Source organism: Camelina sativa, chromosome 16, assembly GCF_030686135.1.
Source record: "Camelina sativa cultivar CO46 ecotype springtype chromosome 16, ASM3068613v1".
In the NCBI taxonomy this organism is placed as follows: domain Eukaryota; kingdom Viridiplantae; phylum Streptophyta; class Magnoliopsida; order Brassicales; family Brassicaceae; genus Camelina; species Camelina sativa.
This window is the reverse complement of record NC_141895.1, coordinates 24,280,036-24,301,533: the sequence shown is the minus strand read 5'-3', so window position 1 is coordinate 24,301,533 and position 21,498 is coordinate 24,280,036. Positions and strand designations below refer to the sequence as shown.

At 35.2% G+C, this 21,498-nt stretch overlaps 3 protein-coding genes and 1 pseudogene across 5 annotated transcripts; 2 read left to right on the top strand and 2 right to left on the bottom strand.

Moving 5' to 3' along the window:
• Nucleotides 1-937: 937 nt before the first annotated feature.
• Nucleotides 938-3,873, top strand: LOC104751683 (inactive RHOMBOID-like protein 8). Of its 2 annotated transcripts, XM_010473686.3 has the most exons (7): nt 938-1,385; nt 1,800-1,963; nt 2,068-2,231; nt 2,328-2,596; nt 2,700-2,826; nt 2,942-3,076; nt 3,601-3,873. In XM_010473686.3, the coding sequence occupies exons 1-6, from the start codon at nt 1,072-1,074 to the stop codon at nt 3,062-3,064; spliced, it is 1,161 nt and encodes a 386-aa protein (XP_010471988.1). In that variant the 5' UTR covers nt 938-1,071; the 3' UTR covers nt 3,065-3,076; nt 3,601-3,873. The 2 variants fall into 2 exon arrangements, with proteins under 2 accessions (XP_010471988.1, XP_010471986.1); XM_010473684.3 differs by lacking the exon at nt 3,601-3,873 and having other exon boundaries at nt 2,942-3,313.
• A 3,112-nt stretch (nt 3,874-6,985) lies between these two features.
• LOC104702570 (uncharacterized) lies at nt 6,986-8,468 on the top strand (annotated as a pseudogene). Its single transcript, XR_015584918.1, has 2 exons — nt 6,986-7,484; nt 7,782-8,468. The product of XR_015584918.1 is annotated as an uncharacterized LOC104702570 (transcript).
• A 1,631-nt stretch (nt 8,469-10,099) lies between these two features.
• On the bottom strand, nt 10,100-13,508 carry LOC104751681 (auxin response factor 17). Its single transcript, XM_010473682.3, has 3 exons — nt 12,051-13,508; nt 10,924-11,620; nt 10,100-10,413 (listed from the first exon to the last, which is right to left on the bottom strand). The coding sequence occupies exons 1-2, from the start codon at nt 13,143-13,145 to the stop codon at nt 10,976-10,978; spliced, it is 1,740 nt and encodes a 579-aa protein (XP_010471984.1). The 5' UTR covers nt 13,146-13,508; the 3' UTR covers nt 10,100-10,413; nt 10,924-10,975.
• A 1,531-nt stretch (nt 13,509-15,039) lies between these two features.
• Nucleotides 15,040-17,457, bottom strand: LOC104751679 (putative eukaryotic translation initiation factor 5-2). The gene is made up of 2 exons (XM_010473681.3): nt 17,132-17,457; nt 15,040-16,770 (listed from the first exon to the last, which is right to left on the bottom strand). Exon 2 carries the CDS (start codon nt 16,500-16,502, stop codon nt 15,171-15,173), a length of 1,332 nt encoding a protein of 443 aa, XP_010471983.1. The 5' UTR covers nt 16,503-16,770; nt 17,132-17,457; the 3' UTR covers nt 15,040-15,170.
• Between the last annotated feature and the right edge of the window lie 4,041 nt (nt 17,458-21,498).

Genomic DNA, 21,498 nt, shown 5'->3' with positions numbered 1-21,498 from the left:
TTTCTCGCGACTTAAAATTATATTTTTTATTTGTTCATTGATTATGTAGGTTGTTGTATTTTTAATGTTCAAGACACTGCAATATCTTTTCATTGAGATCTTCCAAAAACTTAACCCCAATAAAGTATATATCTTTTAGACTGATTTAGTCGTATTTTCGTGCGAAGATTACATGACTTTAAAAATGAGTCAATTATTTCAAAAGAAATGTTTAAAACTGATATTTTGGAATTCAGCTTTCAAATATAAAAATAAGAGGATTAGGTATGTACGATGACCATCATTTGGTTCTTTTCATAGAGGGATTGAAAAAATTAAAGAAATTTTTATTTCAATTTGATTTGTAAATGAATTTTTTTTTTTCATTTTGATTTGTAATTGAATTTGCATTCTTTTCTTGGACCATTTATATGGGGTTACTAATTGAAAAAGACAAATACTTTGTTGGCTTTATTTGTTATATATCTGAATTTAAATAAGATAAATCAAAACATTATTGGGAGATATATTTAGTCGAACATTTTGATTGATTTGTATAAAAATTAAAAATATCTATATTATTCAATCATAAATTTTTTAAAGTATAATGAAATTCAGTGTTAATTGAACTAAGGATTTGAAAATTTTCTTTGAAATCTACCTTAATTGAAAACGTTTTGAGGATTTGATTTCTAATGATTTTTAAAAATTTAAAAATATATTAGAGGATTTTCTAGTCAAAATACAGAATTCATAATTTCATAGTTAAACGTGAAATTTTGGAAAAAATTATATTCACTAAAATCATCAAAATCATATAAAAAACTAATTAAAACGCAAATTATTTAAAATGATTGATATAATAGTTAATACACACCCTTTAAACTTAAATTAATTAAAATAATATATTTAAATTAATACACCCTGAAGATTGTTGACGTGTATAGTGTGGTACGCGGCTCTAAATCAATTCCGAACCGGATCTTAAACGGTTAGCTTTCGGTTTGTTCTCGGCAATTAACATTTTCCCGCCACTTACAAAAGAACCCAATTCGTCGTCCTCAAACCCTAATTTCTCGCTCACCTTCAACAATGGCAGAGGTTCCTACAGAGCCAAAGACGACGCAGATCGATGAAATCTCTCACAATCTCTCGTTCTCCACTTCCAACGCCGCCGATTCTAGCTGGGACAAGATCTCCTTCTTCCGTCACCGCTCACGGCAAATCAAACGAGACACTTGGCTCGTCTCCGTCTTCGTTCTTCTTCAGATCGTCCTCTTCGCTGTAACTATGGGCGTCAACGATTGCTCCAGGAACTCTCACGGTCACTGCGCCGCCAAACTCCTTGGTCGATTCTCTTTCCAGCCTCTCTCCGAGAATCCTATGCTCGGCCCCTCCGCCTCAACGTAAGTAGCTCTCTCCGGCGGATTTCGCTTTTGGTCTCTGCTTGTACCTGTATGTGGAATCGGATCTCTACTTGAATTTGTTATATCCTGTAGAGATGAATTTTGGATGCTTCGTTGCTTACACCTGTGATTTCGAATGTTTCATTGTGCTCATCTTTAGTATCAGTTACAATAGCTTCCTGAAGAGCTTGTTGATTTGGATGATACTAGATTCCACGATTGATGAGTGTCTCAATCTTTGATTACAGTGACAAGTTCTTTGTTTCCAAATCTGTGTTGTTCTCGAGTGTTTATTTCTGTGGATCTTGGTGCTGCTTCTTTTGAGAGCTCTAAATTGAAGGGAACATGTGTAATTTTTGCTACTAGATGATTGATTATAAGCTATTTAGTTCTTATTTTCTTGTGAGTTGGCAGGTTAGAGCATATGGGAGGTCTTTCTTGGAATACTCTGACGGAGAATCATGAGATTTGGCGTATTTTGACATCTCCTTGGCTGCACAGTGGACTGTTTCATCTGTTCATAAATCTTGGGAGTTTGATTTTCGTAGGAATATACATGGAGCAGCAATTTGGACCATGTAAATTAGCCAAACTGACTTAGTTTACTTCACCTAATCTGATTTTGACGGAGTCTATCACCATTATAATCTGCATTTCTTCTGCTTTTGCTTTGCTTGTGTAGTGAGGATTGCCATAATATACTTCCTCTCTGGCAGTGTGGGAAGTCTATTTGCTGTCTTGTTTGTTCGAAACATCCCATCAATCTCTTCTGGTGCTGCTTTCTTTGGGTTGATTGGAGCCATGCTTTCTGCACTTGCAAAGAACTGGAATCTATATACCGGCAAGGTCCAGGATTTCTTGTGTTCTTTCTTGTCCTTGGTTATCTATCTTCTTTTCATACCTTTTCTGATTCTGTTTGTTTTTTCTGTTTTGCTGCTACAGATTTCAGCCTTAGTGATAATGTTCACTATCTTCACTGTGAATTTCCTGATAGGCTTTCTCCCTTTCATAGACAATTTTGCAAATATTGGTGGTTTCATATCAGGATTCCTCCTTGGATTTGTGCTATTATTCACCCCACAGCTGAGACAGATGCCTCCATCTCATAAGGGAAAATTGTTTGAAGATGATATGAAAAGATCCACAAGGCTTAAAGAACAGTTTGACAGACCGGTATTAAGGATTATAAGCTTGGTCGTATTTTGTGGAATGTGAGAGTTTCCCTTAACTTAATTCTCTTTCTGATCTAGCTTTTTTTGTTCTTCTCCCTGCGCTCGCATGACATGAAAAACTTATCCTATCTCTGTTCATTAGGCTTGCTGGGGTTCTATTAGCAGCGTGCTGGGGGGTGAATCTCAACCGTCATTGCCACTGGTGTCGCTATGTTGACTGTGTTCCAACCAAAAAATGGAGTTGCAGCGACATGACTACTTCCTGCGAGGTATATTCATCTAAACCATAACCTTTGTTGTGTGACCCTGATTCTAGAATTTGAGTCTTTATAGTTCGATTAGTGATTACAACAACATAGTAAAAACTAAATGTGAATATGACAGGCAATGGTGAGTGATGCTCAGTTAACACTAACGTGCATGGCCAATGGAAAGTTCCGGATATTTCCTTACACCAATATCTCACAAGCCAGGACACAAGACCTCTGCACACTCGTCTGCTCTTAAACATGAACCAAGGTTTCAATTCCTTTCCTACATATATACATTTACTATACTCACTCCCACACTTAGATAATTGCATATAACAAAACTCTCACCTCAAATCACAAATCTGTGAAGATTTCCACTCTCGTAATCCTTTGGTCAATTCTGAGAACTTTTGTAGCCTAGATTTGGATAAGGGGTAGTAGGACATGTAATGGGCCTATTGTCTTGGTTCTTGATTCTATGAATCTGAATACTAAAGTCTACGAAGTTTGGTCCCATATGAGGACCCAGTAGCCACATTAGCTTCTTACACAAACTTTACACAATCCACATCATATCTACGCACACATGACACACCAGTAAGTATAATATTTAGCTTCTTGTTTTACTTAAATGTATATACTTTTTTTTTCTTTTAGTTATTTGCTTTATAATGATGATGATGATAAATATGTGTGGCTTTGTGGGTGTAGTAGAATTGAGAAGAAAAGGGCCGACCTTGACACATACTGTATATTGATAGGGTCACTAAAACTGATTACTATTACATATAGGAATTTCGAAAAAAAGAATTGAGAAATAAACATGATATATATCAAGAAGAAGCCCATACTGTGGACCTAGATCTCATTAAGCTACTCAACTGCCTACTACATCTATATTGGTTTAATTTCTCCTACACGCACTAAATGTGTATTCTACTCATGTTTTTGGTTTTTTGTATTGTGGACCTTTCACTTTTGTATTATGCATTGTTGCTTTGTAGTTTCAAATTGATCTAGATTTCTTCCAAGGTAACGAACTCGGTTCAGAATTCAATTAAATGATTCGGTGTATTATTAAAAAAAAAAAAAAGGCAAAGGACCTACTCTTTTTTGGCAAAGGACCTACTCAGTTCTGTAATCAGTTGACTTTATATAACTCTATCCGGTTAAGAGGGGATGTGAAGCCAGAATTGGACCAGATGGTCGTTGGGGAAAATTTGTTTTTGGTAACTTTGTATAAAGCATTGTGTTTTGGAAATAACCCACAAACCAACACAAGTTTGGTAACGCTTCTTGTTCAGATGTTTTAGCATTTGCACACAAAAGTAAAGTAACAAAAATTCTTGATTTGTAGAAGAAACCGATTCCTAAATTTATATATTTCTACATAAAATTTTAAAAAAAAACACTCGTTAATTTGTTATGTTCAATGTATAAGGCTCACTCCAATCGTCCTTTTTTTTTTTAGTTAATACTATATTTATCATTAAAATCGAGAGTTTGGACCACATCAACAAGTTATTAAACAAAAACTAAAAAACTAAAATTTCATGTGCATCAATGATATACACGAAATATGGAATATTACAGCCACAAGTCTCTACCATTAAACGTTGAAATGGCATATACCTTTGCATCCTAATTTCGACTCAACACTTTCACTTTCCCAAATTTCTTAAAAACTTTATCTTAAGTAGTAGCGGTTCTTGATGACCATTTAAACTCTTCCCATCTACCTCCACCGTCCGATTAGAGGATTAGTGGAGTGCTTATCAGTTATTATTATTAACTTATCACCTCACACCCTTATTTTTGATTGCCCTTTTCTTTTCTGTGTTAAAGGTTCTTTTGACCTTGATAACTTGATTAAAAGTGTAGTGACTATATAGTAGCTTCTCGTTTAGGTAAAACAGGTATTAATACAATAAAAGTTTCCAAACTTTTTACCGTTTTTGTATACTCTTTTTCCTCAATCGAGTTTTAACAAAGTCGTAGAAGACTCTAACTTTTGTCTTACATATATTGTTTTCTTTTCTTAAACATCTACTGGTACCAATAATATGTAACTATATCTAAAGACTAAAATCAAGAAAGCACTAAAATATGTATAAAACATTCTCAACAGAAATTAAATGGGCAAAGGAAGTAAATAAACTAATAATTATAACGAAAATAGGAGATCCATTTCAAAATGTTTGACGGAAAGAGAAGAAGAAGGTATGGACCAAAAACAGTTGTTTCCTTATCTCAAGCCATTACTGAGATAACGAAACATTCTCACAAATCTACTACAAAGTCTTCTCTATTACTAGATCAATCGCTGTATAATACGCTACATGCATCTCTATTATACTTTTCATTTGACTAAAGATATTTTGCGAATTACTTATTAAGTTATATATATAAATAAATATTCCTACCAATATCAATATATCATCTTCTAGATTTTTCCCGAACATTTTCTTGACTTTTGTTTTGATATATTTTTTGCTATATCAATTACTGATTCGTTTGTCTATTTGATTTGTAGACAAACAAACAAATGAATTATTAAAACGTGACAAAAAAAAAATGGTGATGACAGAGCAAAATAAACAAGGGGTAATTGCGAAGCCAAAAATTATTGAGTCGCCCGACGCTTCCATTAGATTTTGATGGCCCCCTCTCTCTCCCACATCTCACCACTCCAATGTCACATTTAATTTTCATATACACACATACACATCCACAAACAAACACATGCGTAATTAATATGGGAGTCACTAATAATTGACCAAATATTTTTTGGACTCTTGTTTCATTTATTCGGATAGAACATTTTTTTCTTGTCTTATAAGGGATAATACACATCTATTCGAGGATTTGGCCGTCGTTGGTCCTTTATTCACGATATGACGTATAACCGAAGTACCAATAAGGCAATAAGTTGTATAGAGATGATTATGATTTTATTTACGATTGGTGGTTTGGGATTAGCGTGCCGTGTGCTTGTGTACGAATGTGATAAAAAAGAGTTCGAACGTGAAATAAAAATACAAATTATGTAGTTGAGTATAGATTACGCGCCGGCTTGATAACGGGAATAAAGCATTTCATTTCCCCCTTTTGCATTAAAGTAATTTTATCCGATCTACTTAATTAAACTATTCTTATTACATATTCCAATGGGGCAATTATAATGTTTTATATAGAATATCTCTGACCAAAAAAAAAGTTAATTATACTTTTTAATAATAGTAGTAATTCTTTTCTTGGTATCCGCCGTCGAATGGGTCCGAAATACCACTTTGGAGGTACGAACTTGATTGATTTTTGTTCATTCCCTGTATACTTTAGTTACAATATATTATACTTACGAACGAATCTAATTGTTATACAACCTTATCTATCTTGATCCATTAGCATTGAGCCATTCATACAAATCATCAAACAATCAAGTTTATATGATGATTTCAGTTCGTGAGACTATATAGTATATTAGGTAATGGTTACAAAATATATGTAACTTACGGATGTATACGTATCATCAATAAGAAAACAGGGTTTGGATTTTAGAAGTTGTAAACCAAATGAGAATTTCTTTGTTTTTTTTTGTTGTTGACAATATGTAGTGAGGTATAAGTATAACTGGTAAAACATGTTGATATGGTATTAGATGCCCTTGTAGAAAATGCTTAAATCGTATACTAAATTACTAGTAGTAATATTCGATTATTTATGTACTCAAAAGCATGATCATAATTCTTTCTACGAATCATCAATTACTAGAGATTTTATTCGGACAAAGAATCTATCTAAGATGAGCAACTTCTAGAAAGAAAAATTATTATCTAATTTTTATTTATGTCTCAAATATAGTATCAGAAAAATTGATGACTAATTATCTTCTCCTTTTCCCTATTCTTTTTTTTTTTTTTTAAATGTCAAAATCCTATTGTAAATGCCTTTGTGTTGTACTTTTCCAAATTTCAACTCCTTTTTTGTTTTCTTTTTTTTTCGGAATACAAATTTTTCCATAAGAAATTTAAGTAAAAAGTAATTAAAAAGTGGAGAGATATAAGTATTACCAATGATCATTTTCCTCCTCTATAGGAAACAACCATCATTGCTTTAAACAATCACTTTCGTCCTTACAAGATCTCTGCTCCTTCTTCTTCTTCCTCTCTCACTCTCCTTTTCATTTACTCATCCAAATCCCTATATAACCTTTTAATTCTCTCATCCCCAAATTTTCTCATCAGTCCACCAAACACACAAACAAAAAACACCAAGTCTTTTTTTTCTTTCAAGGGGTGAAAATAATAATGGATCAGTCTTATACAAACTCAGTAAACGGATTCTACTCGTTTCTAAACAGATCAATGGAAGATCTCGAAAGGGTTTATATCTCCGACAACTTCATGTCCGTGCAGTTCCTACAGAGAGTGATATGTCTCCTAAGAACCTCTCACTCTCATCTCACACTTCTTGTTCAGAAACTAAACCTCCCTGTCGGTGACAAGTGGCTCGACGACTACATGGACGAAACTTCCAAGCTTTGGGACGTTTGTCACGTCATCAAATCCGCTATCTCCTCCGTCGAAAGCTTTTGCTCCTCCGCTCTTTCTATCGCCTCCACTCTCGACGGCCACTACCACCACCGCCGTCTCCTCTCCCCTCAGATTTCCCGGCAGGTATAATAAGAAAACAAAGTTTTTTTTTTCTTTTCTCTTTGGAGTACTGTCTCAAATTATTTGTAGGTCCTAGTGCAAAACTTTATATTAAAAAAACCAAATAAAAACATTATATTAAAAAATATCCATTAACAAACAAACAAAAAATTATATGAAACATATATTTGATTCATTAACATTTTTAGTGCCAAATATATTCAAAGTTGTTTTTTTTAAAATATGTATATATATTAAACATGTTTTTGCTTAATCTTGAAAATCTTGAAAAAGTTGGAATATAAATTTGGTATGGGACAGGTGATACGAGCGATAACTGGATGTAGGAGAGAAGCTGTGGGGATAGAAGAAGAAAACAGAGCATTAATGGAGAATCGTATTCAAAGGTTTCCTTTTTGGTCGGAGCAAGTTACGACGACGATGGAGTCATCCAAGATACAGAACGGTTTCAGTGGTTTCAGAGGAGTGATGAACACGATGAAAAACATAAACTCGCTGCTCCTCGTGATCTTGATGCAAGGTCTTGTCTATTACATCCCCGGAGACACGACGGCGGCGGCGGCGGCGACGGGTACGATGATGGTGAGGTTAAAGCAGAGAGTGGCGGCGGAGATGGAGAGGATTGGGACGAGAAAAGGGATGATGATGTATGAGTATAGAAGAAGCAAGACGGCGATGGAGGAGCTCAAGGCGGAGTTGGAACGGCGTTGTTGCGGCGGCGGAGGACGAGGAGAGGAGGAGGCGGCGGAGAAAGGGTTGAGAGAGAGAGAGTTGAGAGTTTGAAAGGGTATATAGGGAATTTGAGGAATGGAACAGAGAGTTTTGTTGCTCAGATTGATGATTTCTTTGATGATATTGTTGATGGTAGGAAATTGCTTTTGGATTATTGTAGCCACCGGTGAAAAAAAACATTAGCAGTTTTAGTTTTTATTAGGCTTTGTTTTAAGTTCTACTATAATTTAAAATCCAAAGAATATGTTTTTTACTTTTGTTGTTCTTTAATATGGTGCTTATTAGCTATTACAAAAACTTTTTTGTAGAGAAGTTAAAATGTGAGTATTTTTCGAAGTAAAAGATTCCATATGAATCTTTTTTTTTTCTTTTTATCGTTGTGGTTTGCTTTTGATGAAAAAAAATTTGACTGCAAAAAAAAAAAGAGAGACAGTATGTGACAGTTGTCTAGAATACGGAAAAAGAGAGTTTTGCAGGAGGGGAAGAAAGATGAAAACAGCAAAAATGATTACAAAACCTGAGGATTGGACTTTGATTTGACTTGGATGCTAGACAGAGTGAGTGAGTAAGTGAGAGAGCATCTCGTGCTCTTCTTTTTCTATGATTAGTACTACTAATTTGTTTGATTTGATTGTTGTTGTTTCATTTGTTTTCTCCAATCCATTTGTATTGTTTATGTAATGTTTTAATTGCCTCTAACTTTTCTGTTTTTTTGGAATAAGATCATACTAGATTTTTGTCAACTACTTAATTTTATCATTTTTTAGAAACAATTACAGTATTTAAAATGTAGGTATGAAGTATTATAAACAGAAATTATAAGGGAGATGGGAGAGAGGTGAGGCATCATCAAAAATTACAGTTGAAACCAAAAAAAAAAAAAAAAAAAAAAAAAAAAAAGCTATTTGGAAAGTTGGGTTACTAGAAAACTTCAGTCAGGCTTTGCCTCTGACGCCGACGACACCACACCTATCCTCATGTACTTCTTTTCACACTTTTTTGCTGCTTTTTTACCATGCAAAAACTTCACCCACTTGCTAATTTTCATTTTGAAATTAATATTTTTTGTATATCGAATAATTACATATTTTGTTCGTCCTTGTGTAAATTCAGAGAGTTATGATTGAAGTCAGAACCAAGAATGATTTGTGTATCCCCAAAACGTAACCATATTCTTCTGATATTTTTTTAATATTTTACTTTTACTTTTTTTTGTTGTTGGTTGTCCTAACACTCTCAAGTCTCAACTAGTTTTGCGTTACAGGCTGTGTAAACTTACAGCTAAATTGTCCAAGAATGAATTCTTCTATCTTTATCATACTATTACCATTTCAGGAAACTAAAAAACCGAGACCTGGTCCACTCTCCCAATCAGATTTACTTACTAGAATTACCAAATTCACAATTTACTTACTAGTTATAACTTGGATAACTTATAACATAATTAATAGGTTTTGAATGTATAGAGATTATCGTGAAATAATGATGAGAAACATTGAGCTAGCCAAGTCTAGCTATATTTATTGTGCCCCTCCGTTTGGTTTTATGACAGATCCTTGAATGTCTCTTACCATTTTCTCCATCGGCCAATAAATTTAAGTCGTCTTAAATTGCTAATCAAACCACCCTAATACTAGTACTACTTATTTGTCTGATTAATAATTACTACTAGTTTACTACTTATCAAACCAACCCAACCCTAGCTTACTGTCAAATAGGTTACACAGATTTAATGAGTCAGAGACACACACACAACAGAAAGAGTCAGAAACATTGTAGGGACCTTTGAGAGCTTCCTTTATTTATTATTATTAGGTTTAGGGGAATTAAAAAAAAAATGGTACCACTATTTATTGGCAAAGAACAACAACAGCATATAAAGAGGATTGATGACTAAATCATAGTAGAATTTATTTACTGTTCTTACTGCAATAACAAGAGTCTTAAAACACGGTTACGTAAAAAATCCAGACAATTTACCCCAATAAAATAGTTAACGATTAGGAGGAGAGAGCGAGATGTTCATCAAATGTCTCTGAGAAATTGGTGAAAAAATAGAAGTAAAAAAAAAACAGATTGTCACGTGGCAAAGAAGAAAACCCAGAGAAAGAGTCAAATGCAGAAACACCAAATATATATATGGATAGTACTACTACTACTTGGGACTTCGGAGATTCCAGCAAAGAAGATCCTTTTAACCCTGTGAAAAAAACACCACAAACAACCAAAATAAAAAAGAGAGTACAAATCATTCCAAACTTGAGATGTGCGGCATGTGCCACATTATAATGTATTGTATATATAATAAGCTCTTTCCGCAAATTCAAAATTGTAACACAACCATACAAATAATGCTATATGGACTTTTACAGTAATGCATAGTTCAGATGGACGACGGAGCCAATTATGTGTGTCCTTAATAGTGTATATGAGACCAAATATGGGTAATTTAATGCAGTGAAAGGACATGTATTTGTAATGATATGACAACTATCTTGATTCCAAGTAATGCTTACATTCCAAACTCCAAGGCGATTACTGAAGACTGAAGAGATAGAGACAGTTTTCACAAGTCCTAAAGTGCGTTTCTTAGTCTATTGTATAACATTTCATTGGGAGAAGGACGAGATATCAGCTTGTGCAAAATGGTAATTATAGCTTTACCAACTGATTCAATAGATTACTGTACTTAGAAGAGATCAGAATATACCTTGGCAGCTATACTCTGCGTGGCTGTTGGAGTCTTTAGGCACCTAGAATCTTCACGGGTTCTTAGGACCAGGTGTCAAGGACAATTGTGTTGTATTGTCGCTGGACTCTTTGCTGCCATCCTCTTCACACAAGCCAGACTCTGCAGGACCGCTCTCAGAAGGCTCCTGCACCGTAATGGTCTTTCCAAATAACTTAATCGAGTTAGCTTTTGCTGCAGTGGGGCCTCGGTTTCCAACCAGGTCATTTCCAGAGGACTGATTGGTGGTGTTGCTATTAGGTGATAAGTTATCTGATGGCTGACTTCCAAAATTCTTCTCAGTCGACACTTTTTCCAACCCAGGAAGCGGACTAAAGAAGTTATTGGTGGATAACTGGGGGGGATTTTCTCCAATGAATCCGGTTGGATTGTAAGACCCAAATTCATATTGCCTGGCTCCCTGCATGCCAGCAGGAAATGTAGTATACGGGAACATATAGGGACTTGAATCAGGTGCTGCTGCACTCGACAGTCCTCTTTGAGGAGGATAGTGGATTTCTCCGTCATCTCCACTCAAGAACCCTCCGGTGTGGGGAAACTTCAACCTCTTTGCTGGAGGGAAAGAGGCATGAAGTTGAGTTGCATTTGCAACCATTTCCACTTGCCAAGGATTCACCCTTTTCACGTTTTGCAGAATCTCAGGTTCATCCCATATGATCTAGGCAAGTTCAAAACAAAGAAATGATTAGACTAAGCAGAATGTACTGACAAAATGCAAGTATCTTAAGATTACCACTAGTTTAACAAACACAATGTACATTGCGTGGCCAGAAAAGCATCTCTACATCAAGGAAGCTGAGTTCAACACAAGATCAAGACATTGCTACTTATTTTCAAGGTTTAAAATGTCGAATCAGCTAATCCTGTTTCCAATACAATCATTTTCATATGGATTTACTAATCCTGTTTCCAATTCAGAAATATATTTGATTACAAAGCAACATCTCAGCACAAAACAACCTCACATTTCAAAACCCAGATTAGCATTTCAATAACCAGAATGAGACTTGAAGCCTTGCACACTAGAGATATAATAAGATCGAATCTAAATTGAGCAGAGACCATTATTAAACAAAAACATCATATACCTGAAGCTGCTTCCAAGGGGATCCACGCCATGGACCAGTTTCCTGATAAGTAGAGGAAACAATGCCTTGAAACCACGTGATCCGGGAAGAATCCTCGGTCTCCATAGCCATCTTCACCCTAGTACCAGGCGTCCAGTACATAGACATGGAGGACTCAACATCTTCGGCTCTCACAACAAAATCGGACCACACAGCAGTTGGATAGAACACCACTTCAAATGGTAAACCCTTGTCCGCTCTATTCATCGCCTCCGAGACCGCTTCAGCCGTCAGTTTACCTAAACCACTCCTCCTAAACGTCTTCTTCGCACATCCGTCATCTTCCTTTGGAGGAGGAACGAATCCGTTACTCTGGCTGTAATAACCGTTGTACTCATCGCCACCGTAGTAGCTCGTTCCTCCGCCGCTACTCGAAATCGGTGCTCGCCTCACGCCGATGAACATCTCATCATGCGATTTCCTCATAAACACCACCGAATCGCCGGCGATTAGCTTCTTGCCGTTGACGAATTTGCTCCAACCGGTGGTTAGCAAGTGGCGCCTGGGAGTACCGCGGTAGATATGCCTGAAATCCCAAACGGCTCCGTGGATATCGGTGATGAAGAGCTTCTGAACAGGAGGATCGGCTGCGAAATCAAGGAGAGGGAAGACGGAATCAGCACAGTAGCGAGGAACGGAGAAGCCACCACCATTGTTAGCATCGGAAGGAGTGAGTATCTTGGCGAAGGTAGTGACCTTGTTGTTGTTATCAACAACATCGCCTTCGTAACCAGCGAATCTAGAGAAATTGGTAGGGAGAAACTGGTCCTGAGACACGGGTTGAAGAAGGAGGTGAGCGAAGACCTCATCGGTGATCGGATCCGCGAGCAACTGGATAGAAGAGATGAGGCAGGGTACGGGAGAGGTGGAAGGAGGAGGAGTAGAGACGAGAGGTGAGGAAGGACAACAGTGCTCGACGTGGCCTTGGGGGAAGTAGTAAACCCTAGAGTAGAGCAAAGGGATCTGCACGGAAGCACCAGCACAAGCGCGCCAGATCATCGGATCGACTCCACGGTGGAGGATGTCACCGGCGGCTGAATCCGACGGCGGTGACATAGTTGTTTGTTTTACAGTGTAACGAAGTCAGCGAAAGGAGAAGAAGAAGAAGAAGAGGAGGTAGGTACGGTTAGGTGTTAGAGAGAGAGAGAATTGAAACGGGCAGAGAAGGGGAAGCAGCAAAAGCGAAGGGATAGCGATTTACTGTTACGGTGCTTCTCTTCTCTCTCTCTACACAGAGAATTTTTTGATTTTGCTTTGATTTTTTTTTTATTTTTTTTTGAAGGGAATATTTTACAGTTTAAAGGCAGACGACAACAAAACTTTTTGTGATATCGCCACTAACCTGCTCTTTTCAACCGTTCGATCTTTAGAGCGTGTATCTCACTCTCTCTTTTTTTAATTTTAATTTTAATTTTAGGTTCAGTTAATGATGTTCTTTTATTTCCTTTTTATTTTTTGCGATTTTTATGCTCATTATTGCATTTTCTGTTGGAACGAAATAAAAAAAATGTTTATTTATTACTACTTTTTTTTTTCCTTTGTGTTTTACAGAAAAATGAATTACCCAAATTTAATGATCTAAAATGATTAGAAAAAAGTCTGATGGGATATACTTTGATTATTAGAAGAAACACTAAATGATTATAGTTCTCTACCTTTAAAATAAGAGACTTGGCACTTTGAATTATTTCTTATACAACACAGGAAAAAAATTTAGGATGAATTTATTGCAATAGTAAAGACAAATCAAAAAGCAAATAATCAGTCTTACTTATATATAAATAAGACCCTTTTTCACGTTTTGAGGAGGCAGAGGTATTAAAAAAAATTTACAATGTCTATTTTTCACTTTAGATATATTAAAAAAAACAGTATTTTGTCAATATTTTTACTTGTGTTTTTCGTACGGTTTTTGTTTGTTTTTTTAATACACACAAACAAAAAAGTAGATTTTATTTGTCTAACAAAATCAAAGAAAATAAAAATGGATCGGATTTCAAATTTATCTTGTTTTGTACGGTTGCAATTAGCAAGCTGTCTTGCTTTTTAATTTGTTTTTTTTTAATTTAAGTACAAGATAACTTCAGAGAAAATATCTAAATATCCGAAATGGAAAGAAAAAAAAAACAGTATATTAAAAAATATATGCCTGCTAATATCTTCTTTTCTGTTAATAGTTTGGAGAGGGTATAAACCACTGCGCGTGGAGATATCATCACTCATACGGGGGCCCATTTGAGAATGTCTGTTGTGATTCATATTTCTTTACCTTTGTAACAATAAAATTTTATACGACCTTCTTCGTCTCATATACTTTAATATATGAAATTGTTTGTTTTCCCCAATTAAAATATAAAACTACTTATCGTTACACTTGAAAATTTAAAATACAAATATATACAACAGCTCTAATAACTAATTGGACCATTTATTTTGTTGTACTGTTGTAAAATGGGCTAGTTGGTCTTAAGTTTACCTTTTTTTTTTTTTTTTAATTTTCTTGTCACAGTTGTCTTTACTCTTTATTTGTTCAATTTAAATAAAGAAGTATTATAAATCCGTTTCGTCACTATATAATTTTGTAAAGTAGACATCAATGGCGCGTGAGGAAAAGCAGATAGATGGGGTGGCCAGTTAAAGAATGTTTGTTGTGATTTTTAAAATCAAATTAATTTTTATTTTTATTTATTGATCTTGATACTTGATTCCGTTCAAACGGGCCTCTGCTTCTGTTATTTCGAATTTTCTTGTTGATGATATATATAAGGCCCACTAATAGCATCTTGGATGGTTACGATTTTAATAGATTCGTTCAACAGTGCCAATCATATTTTACCAAACAAGTCAATGACCAAATCAATCTTCTCAGACAGACTCGTGCGTCTAAATTATTTCTCGAATACGACCGACGAAACAATCACAGACACATACTTTGCGACATAGTATAATATGATTGGCACTGTTTCTTTATTAGAAACACTGCAAAAATATCTCAATAAGAAGAATTCTGATGACTGATTTATAATAAGAGAGATCCCGCAGCAACAAAAAAAAAGAAACACAGGGAAGAAAAATAATGTCTCAATCCTCCTCTTCAGACTCGGACTCAGCGCTCTGGAGCCACTCCACAAAAGGCTTAACATTCTTCCAAACCGGCGAGCTTTTCTCAACTCCTGTCACACCCTTTTGGTACCATTCCAACACAAATTCTTCCTCAATGATGTCTTGGTCGTACAGTGCTTTTAGAACCAGAGCAACCTCTTTCACTGCTTCTTCGTTTCCATTCTTTCCACAGAATGTTCCGATTGAGTTGAGCAGATGCATCTGTGATCCATCTTCTTGTGTTGTTGCTGCTGCAGCCGCTAAGTAATTCTTCTTCTTAGTCACTTCTTTAGCGAATCCTTTTCCCACGCCGTCAAAGAGGGCATTGAAGAGTGCGTCCATGACATCCTGTGGAGGCTCAGAGAGAGATGAGATGAAACTTTTGAGCTCGCTAATCGGTGAGCCTTTCTTCAGATACTCTTTCATCTCCTGCACGAGATTCTTCTCCTCTTGTGGAGGATTCTCAGCATTCACAACATCCCCGTTAGATTTGCTTATGGGGGCCTTTTTCTCTATTGCTTCCCTTGGACAGAGTATCACCATCTCCGCAGTTACAGCACTCAACTGTTCTTTCATTCTTTTCTCAGCAGCTTCTCTGGAAGTATCGGTTTGCCACTGGACACCATCATCATCGTCGTTTTCATCCTCATCCACATCCAGCACATTCTCTTCATGCTTGGGGCTAATATCCTCATCAGAAGAATGGCTCTTGGACGTCTTAGAAGAAGCATCCTTGCCGTTAGCAAGTGCTTTCTTCTTAGCTTCCTTCTTCAGTCTCTTCTGCTCCTCATCAGCTGCTTCCCCTTCCTTAAGCCTATCCTTCTCAGCTTTCCTCATCGCTTTCTTGTCCTTACCTCCCTTCTTCTGCTCCGGCGGGTTCTTGAGAATGAAATTAGTCAGCTTGTCCCTCATGTCAACCTCAGAGATAAACCCGCAAGCAGCACACTTGAGATTCACCATCTGAGCCTTGGTGATAATAATCTCAGTCTCCGGGTTCTTACATCCGTAGCACTGGACATACTTCTTGATAAAATTCTCCAGAAGACCAGAAAGCTTGGAAGTATTGTGTGCCCCATTCACAAGAGAAGTCCCAGTCTTCTCGTCAAACTTAGACTGGGCACCAAGCTCACAGCCAAAGTACTTGGTGGTGTAAGAAGCAGGTCGGGCCAAAGCCTTGGCAATCTCAACATTGTTGATAATGTTGGTCTTGATACCATTACCTTTGCCTTCAGTCTTGGTAACCATCTTAGGCATCTTGTACCTGTAGAAGGCATCGTTAGCGTTGGAAGCACCAATGTTCTGTAGCGCCATGATGTTGTTCTCTTTGAGAAAAAAGAAAGTGGTCAGAAAGGAGGAGGAGTCTCGGCGGGTTTGAAGATGCGAGAAACAAGAGTGATGGAAGAACTAGTGGTTCTTAGTTCTGGATGTAGGACAGTGTTTTCCAAGCAACCAGATCGACAGCAAAAGGGTGATATCTTGTCAGACATAAAATAAAGCTTCAAAATTTTTTCGATTCTTTCGAGTTCCCTCCCCAGACACACCACAACTTGCAGCAGCAGCTTCCTGGTTTTATCAAACTCTGAAAACAAAAACAAACAATGAACCATTAGAGTACTGAACCAACAGCAACAATAACAAATCTCATTAAACGGTACAAAACTAAAACCTAATCAATCTATAAAAATCTATGAGTCGTAATCGAAACCTAGAATTGAATTCTTGCGAATATCAAATTTAGCTCAAACTCAAATCAGGTGATGAAGATTTCAACGCTAAACATAAATCAAAACGAAACCCCCTTCTAAACAAACAAATCATAACAAGATTGAAATAACAACAACAACAAATCTCGAAGCATGGAAGCAAAATACCTATATACGAATTGAGGAATTATAAAAGAAAAAGGTGGAAGGGATCGATCAGGGGATAAATAGATTTACCTCTTAGAAACGAAACGAAGAATCAAAACAGAGAGAGATTGAGAGACAAAAAGGAATTTGGAGATTTTTCTCAAGAGAGGCGTTTGGTTTAAATAAGACGAGAGAAATTAGGTTTAACTTATGATTTCTTTTTTTCCTTTTCCTTTTTACCTTTTTACTATTTTCCGTTTCAAAAAAGTGTATTTGTTATTTCCCTTCACCGCAAGTAAATTAATAAATTATATGGGAAAACAAAATCCAATTCATCTTTGAATGATGAAACGTGCCGTGGTCATATTTATTAAGCGCTATCAAATCATCTTAAAACACACAAATAAAATCCCTACTTCTTTAAATTAAAATCACTACTTCTATAAATCATCTTTGATTTTTTTTTTTTTTTTTTTTAACTACTACTACTTTAAATTTTTGACTAGCAAGAGTATATAATAAAAAGAAAAGAAAAAAAAATCATATCATAACATTTACTGTTTAATTCAGTTTTTTTTAGATTAGTTTTAGTCAATTAAAAGTAAATAGATGAGAATAAAGTAATGAGTAAATAAGTTACAGATTATTTATAGATAATTTCTTTTTAAATGATGTAATAATAAAAATGTTTTTTTATGATTATTATTATTATTATTATCTCATATAAAAAATGCTACAATTGCATTGCTTGTATTAAGATTATTATTTATATCTTGTTGTGCATAAATCTCAATATATTAAATCAGTAGATAATAGTATGTACTAAACATAAATCAAATAACATTTATTTTCAAGACATGTGTCACTATTATTTAATCTACTAAAATAAACATGATTAAACTATTAATACTATGCAATCAAATTTCCCACCAGAAACACGCGCTGTCCACATTTTCTCTCAAAAATGATAAATACTAATAGATTAAATTTTATATATAAGAAGAACATAAAATTAGTTTTTAAATGAATGAAGATAAAAGAAAATATAACCATTTGTCTAGGATTATTTCTTTAAGTTGTTGTATAAATATTTATCATTAGAAAGAAGAGCATTGCAACAGAAATTAATTAATAAGTATTATGCAAATACTATGCAAAGCTTATGAAAATATTTTGCAAAAAAAAAGAGTATAATTATTTAATTATTTTGCATTAAAATACAATTCTATTGGAAAGAAAGTAAAACTCATGAAAACTATATAAATATAAAAGAAAAGTGTATAATTATATGTTTTTGATCCATATACTGTTTAAAGAAGAAAATTGTTAACATTGAGGGAAACTGTCTGCTTAAACAGAGACTCATAATCTTTTCCATACTAAACATTAAACAACAATACACTTCACTAGGCGTATCCATGCTCTTTCGTTTGGGATTAATTATACTCTTCTTTCGTTTGGTCTTAAAACAAAGAGGTTCATGCATCACCTCCAATTCAGGTGGATCGTGAGCGTAGATGTCGTCAAGCTGAAGCACTTGACCATTCGGTGGAACTTCTTTCTTCATTTCGAGGTGTTCCATGCACCAATTCCGCAGGTTCCATTTTCACAATTAGCAAGGAGTAAAAAGTTTCAAATATAAAAGTATGCTTAGTTGTTGTTGTTAGTTAGCTTTGTGGGGTGTGGGGGGTTTAAATAGGACGATGATGGTCGCTCGAGTTTATGAAATCGAAAAAGTAAAATATGTTGTTAATTACAAGTTTTGTAAAGTTCCATACGACATCTGATTTTGCATTTTATCTTCTCTAACAAACTCCATCTTTGGTCAAAAAGGTGAAAAACTAAGTCATCAAGATTACTAGGCGCATTAAGTTTCAACTCTAATTGCAACTTTATTTCTCACTCTTCCGATTGATGGGCCTCGCAGATTAGTGCATGAAAGATGGAGTGATGTATCATTTGTGCCTCGCAGATTAGTTCCTAATTTGTGATGTTGCTCATCATTTTTCTTCCGTACGATCACAATGGTCCACGTACTGTTGGATATTAAACGAAATTCTCTCAACTCATACGTCCCTCCTGTTTGTACTACTCACCTCTTCCAATAGTAGTTGAACTTTCATTCGTCTAATCTTAATACCCAAATTGTTCTTTAGATCCGTCATACCCGAAGGATGTGTACTTATATGTGAAAGTGGATAAACTCAAAAAAGTTTATGGATCAATTCAAACCAATCTGATTCATGGAACTAATGAGTGGAAAATTGAGATTTAATGGATTTATGAATTAAATGGGGTTATAGGTTTAATGAGCATGCATGATTGAAACGGTTTGAGTTAGAATGTATTAGTAGGTTACTCATAACCAAACCCGTAGAAATTAAACAATCTATATTAAATGTGTAAACCAAATATAACCAAATCAAATGTCTAAACTGATTTTAGTAAACCAAAGTAAACATGATTTAATTATTAAAACCATGCAATCAAATTTCCCACCAAAAAACATGGGTCCACACCACATTTCTCCCCCAAAAATGATAAATACTAAAATATTAAATTATAGTATATAATAAGAAAATAAAATTAGTTTTTAAATAACCATTTTTCTAGGATTATTTATTTATGTTGTTGTATAAATATTTATCATTAAAAAAAGGGAATGGCAACAAAACAATAAATAATAAGTATTATGCAAAGATTATGAAAATATTATGCAAAAATATGCAATATTATGTAAAAAGAGTGTAGTTATTTAATTAGTTTGCATTGAAAATACAATTCAATTGGAAAGAAAGTAAAACTCATGAAAACCTATTTAAATATATATATATATATATATAGTATATAATTATAAGTCTTTGTACAAAGATTATTCAAAGAAAGAAAAATGTAAACCTGGAGGGAAACTGTCTTTTTGATTAAACAGAGACTTATAAACTTTTCCAAACTAAACAAACAATACACTCAGCAGGAAAAGAGAAACCAGACATGAATAAAACGAATTGCCTTGAAGAACATGCATGTACGATGATGATGATCACTCATTGATGCATGGTGCATTGACAATAGATAGACTAAGAGTATGCTTAGTTTATTAGTGTCATTTTGAATTAAAGTTCTCTTATAGACAAGAGTATGCTTAGTTTATTAGTGTTGGGGTTTTTATTTTGTGGTTCTATACTCAGCTGTCAACATAATTTTTTTTGCTGCCATCATTCATCGTTTACAAATTAAGCCTCACTAGCATGTAACCAGGCACATTTTATGATGCACACTGGACTGCTAAGTCGTATAAACCGGAATTAGTAACTTCTTGAGGATTTCATACCTGCGTTTGTAAAGAAGAACACATCGCAGTCACACAATTTGGATGCTTTACGATCAGATCTTCGCGTTGATTGTTTGGATTGTTCAAAAATTGGAGGAAACACATGTCGAAGAAGAGGCTGTGACGATCTCAACTATTGGAATAAAATGCTTATGAGAGGAAACAGAGAGAAGTACTAAAGTAAAAAAGCAGAAAATCCCCAAGAAGTGAAGGAGATATAAGGTCAAAAAGCTGGACAGAGACAAGAGTTCTGATCCTACAAGAGTAAAAGTAGTACATATGTTCAAGTACGTACCAAATGGAGATCTCATAAACTACAAACAATTTCAGGGCTGGAATTTGGTTGTGTTGAACACTGGTTATACAATTCCTTGGGATTGCGTAGTGGTGGGATTGGCCTTTCACGGTGACTTGAGCATTTTCAGCTTGAGTGCAGAGGGAAAAGTCTATAACAATGAAACAGTGGCTGTTGCAAGTTTTTTTTCAACAAAGTTAACATAACATAGGACACTCAGTTTGGGAATGTTATCAGCTGGACAAGGGAGGCTGCTGTCCCAAACATAATTGATACACTATTGAACTGGTTCCAAACATAATTTTCAATAGTTTGGATCACTACAACTCTGTGTTTGTGGAGCCACCAACACTGCTGAAGTTGGAAACAGGAGAGAAATGGGAATTTTTCTTAACGAAAGAGAGAGAGAGAGACAGTCTCTTGATTCAGTTCAACAGAACATGAAGAAGAATGCTGCTCAAACATGAAGAAGAATGCTGCTCAAACGATGCCAATATCAACAATGCTCAGTGTTACAAGGACTGTTTCAGAAGCTGGCAAACGAACGAATGGATACATTCTCATGCAGGAAAAAGGACCAGCATATTGAAGGGGATTTCGCCAAAGTGAAATGAAGACTGGTAGCTTATAACATTGCCTTCTTCTTCTTGTCCCTCTTCAACATTTACTCTTTCTATTACGCATATTCCTATTTTTGCCATGCATTGACTTTACATACTCGGTCATATTATAAGCAGGTCGTGGCTGCAACCCTTCATTCCATGTAAATTGGTAACGCATCCGAATCCCAATATTGACGTTGTTGTTGTTGCTGACTGTTTGCTTTGATGA

What these genes read in the sequence shown, in the direction of transcription:
- LOC104751683 (XM_010473686.3), top strand. Translation starts at nt 1,072, where the DNA reads ATGGCAGAGGTTCCTACAGAGCCAAAGACGACGCAGATCGATGAAATC. An exon ending in CTCGGCCCCTCCGCCTCAAC is followed by an intron (nt 1,386 to 1,799) that starts GTAAGTAGCTCT and finishes GTGAGTTGGCAG; the next exon opens with GTTAGAGCATATGGGAGGTC. An exon ending in TTGGTCGTATTTTGTGGAAT is followed by an intron (nt 2,597 to 2,699) that starts GTGAGAGTTTCC and finishes TCTGTTCATTAG; the next exon opens with GCTTGCTGGGGTTCTATTAG.
- LOC104751681 (XM_010473682.3), bottom strand. Translation starts at nt 13,145, where the DNA reads ATGTCACCGCCGTCGGATTCAGCCGCCGGTGACATCCTCCACCGTGGA. An exon ending in CCCCTTGGAAGCAGCTTCAG is followed by an intron (nt 11,621 to 12,050) that starts GTATATGATGTT and finishes GAACTTGCCTAG; the next exon opens with ATCATATGGGATGAACCTGA.
- LOC104751679 (XM_010473681.3), bottom strand. Translation starts at nt 16,502, where the DNA reads ATGGCGCTACAGAACATTGGTGCTTCCAACGCTAACGATGCCTTCTAC.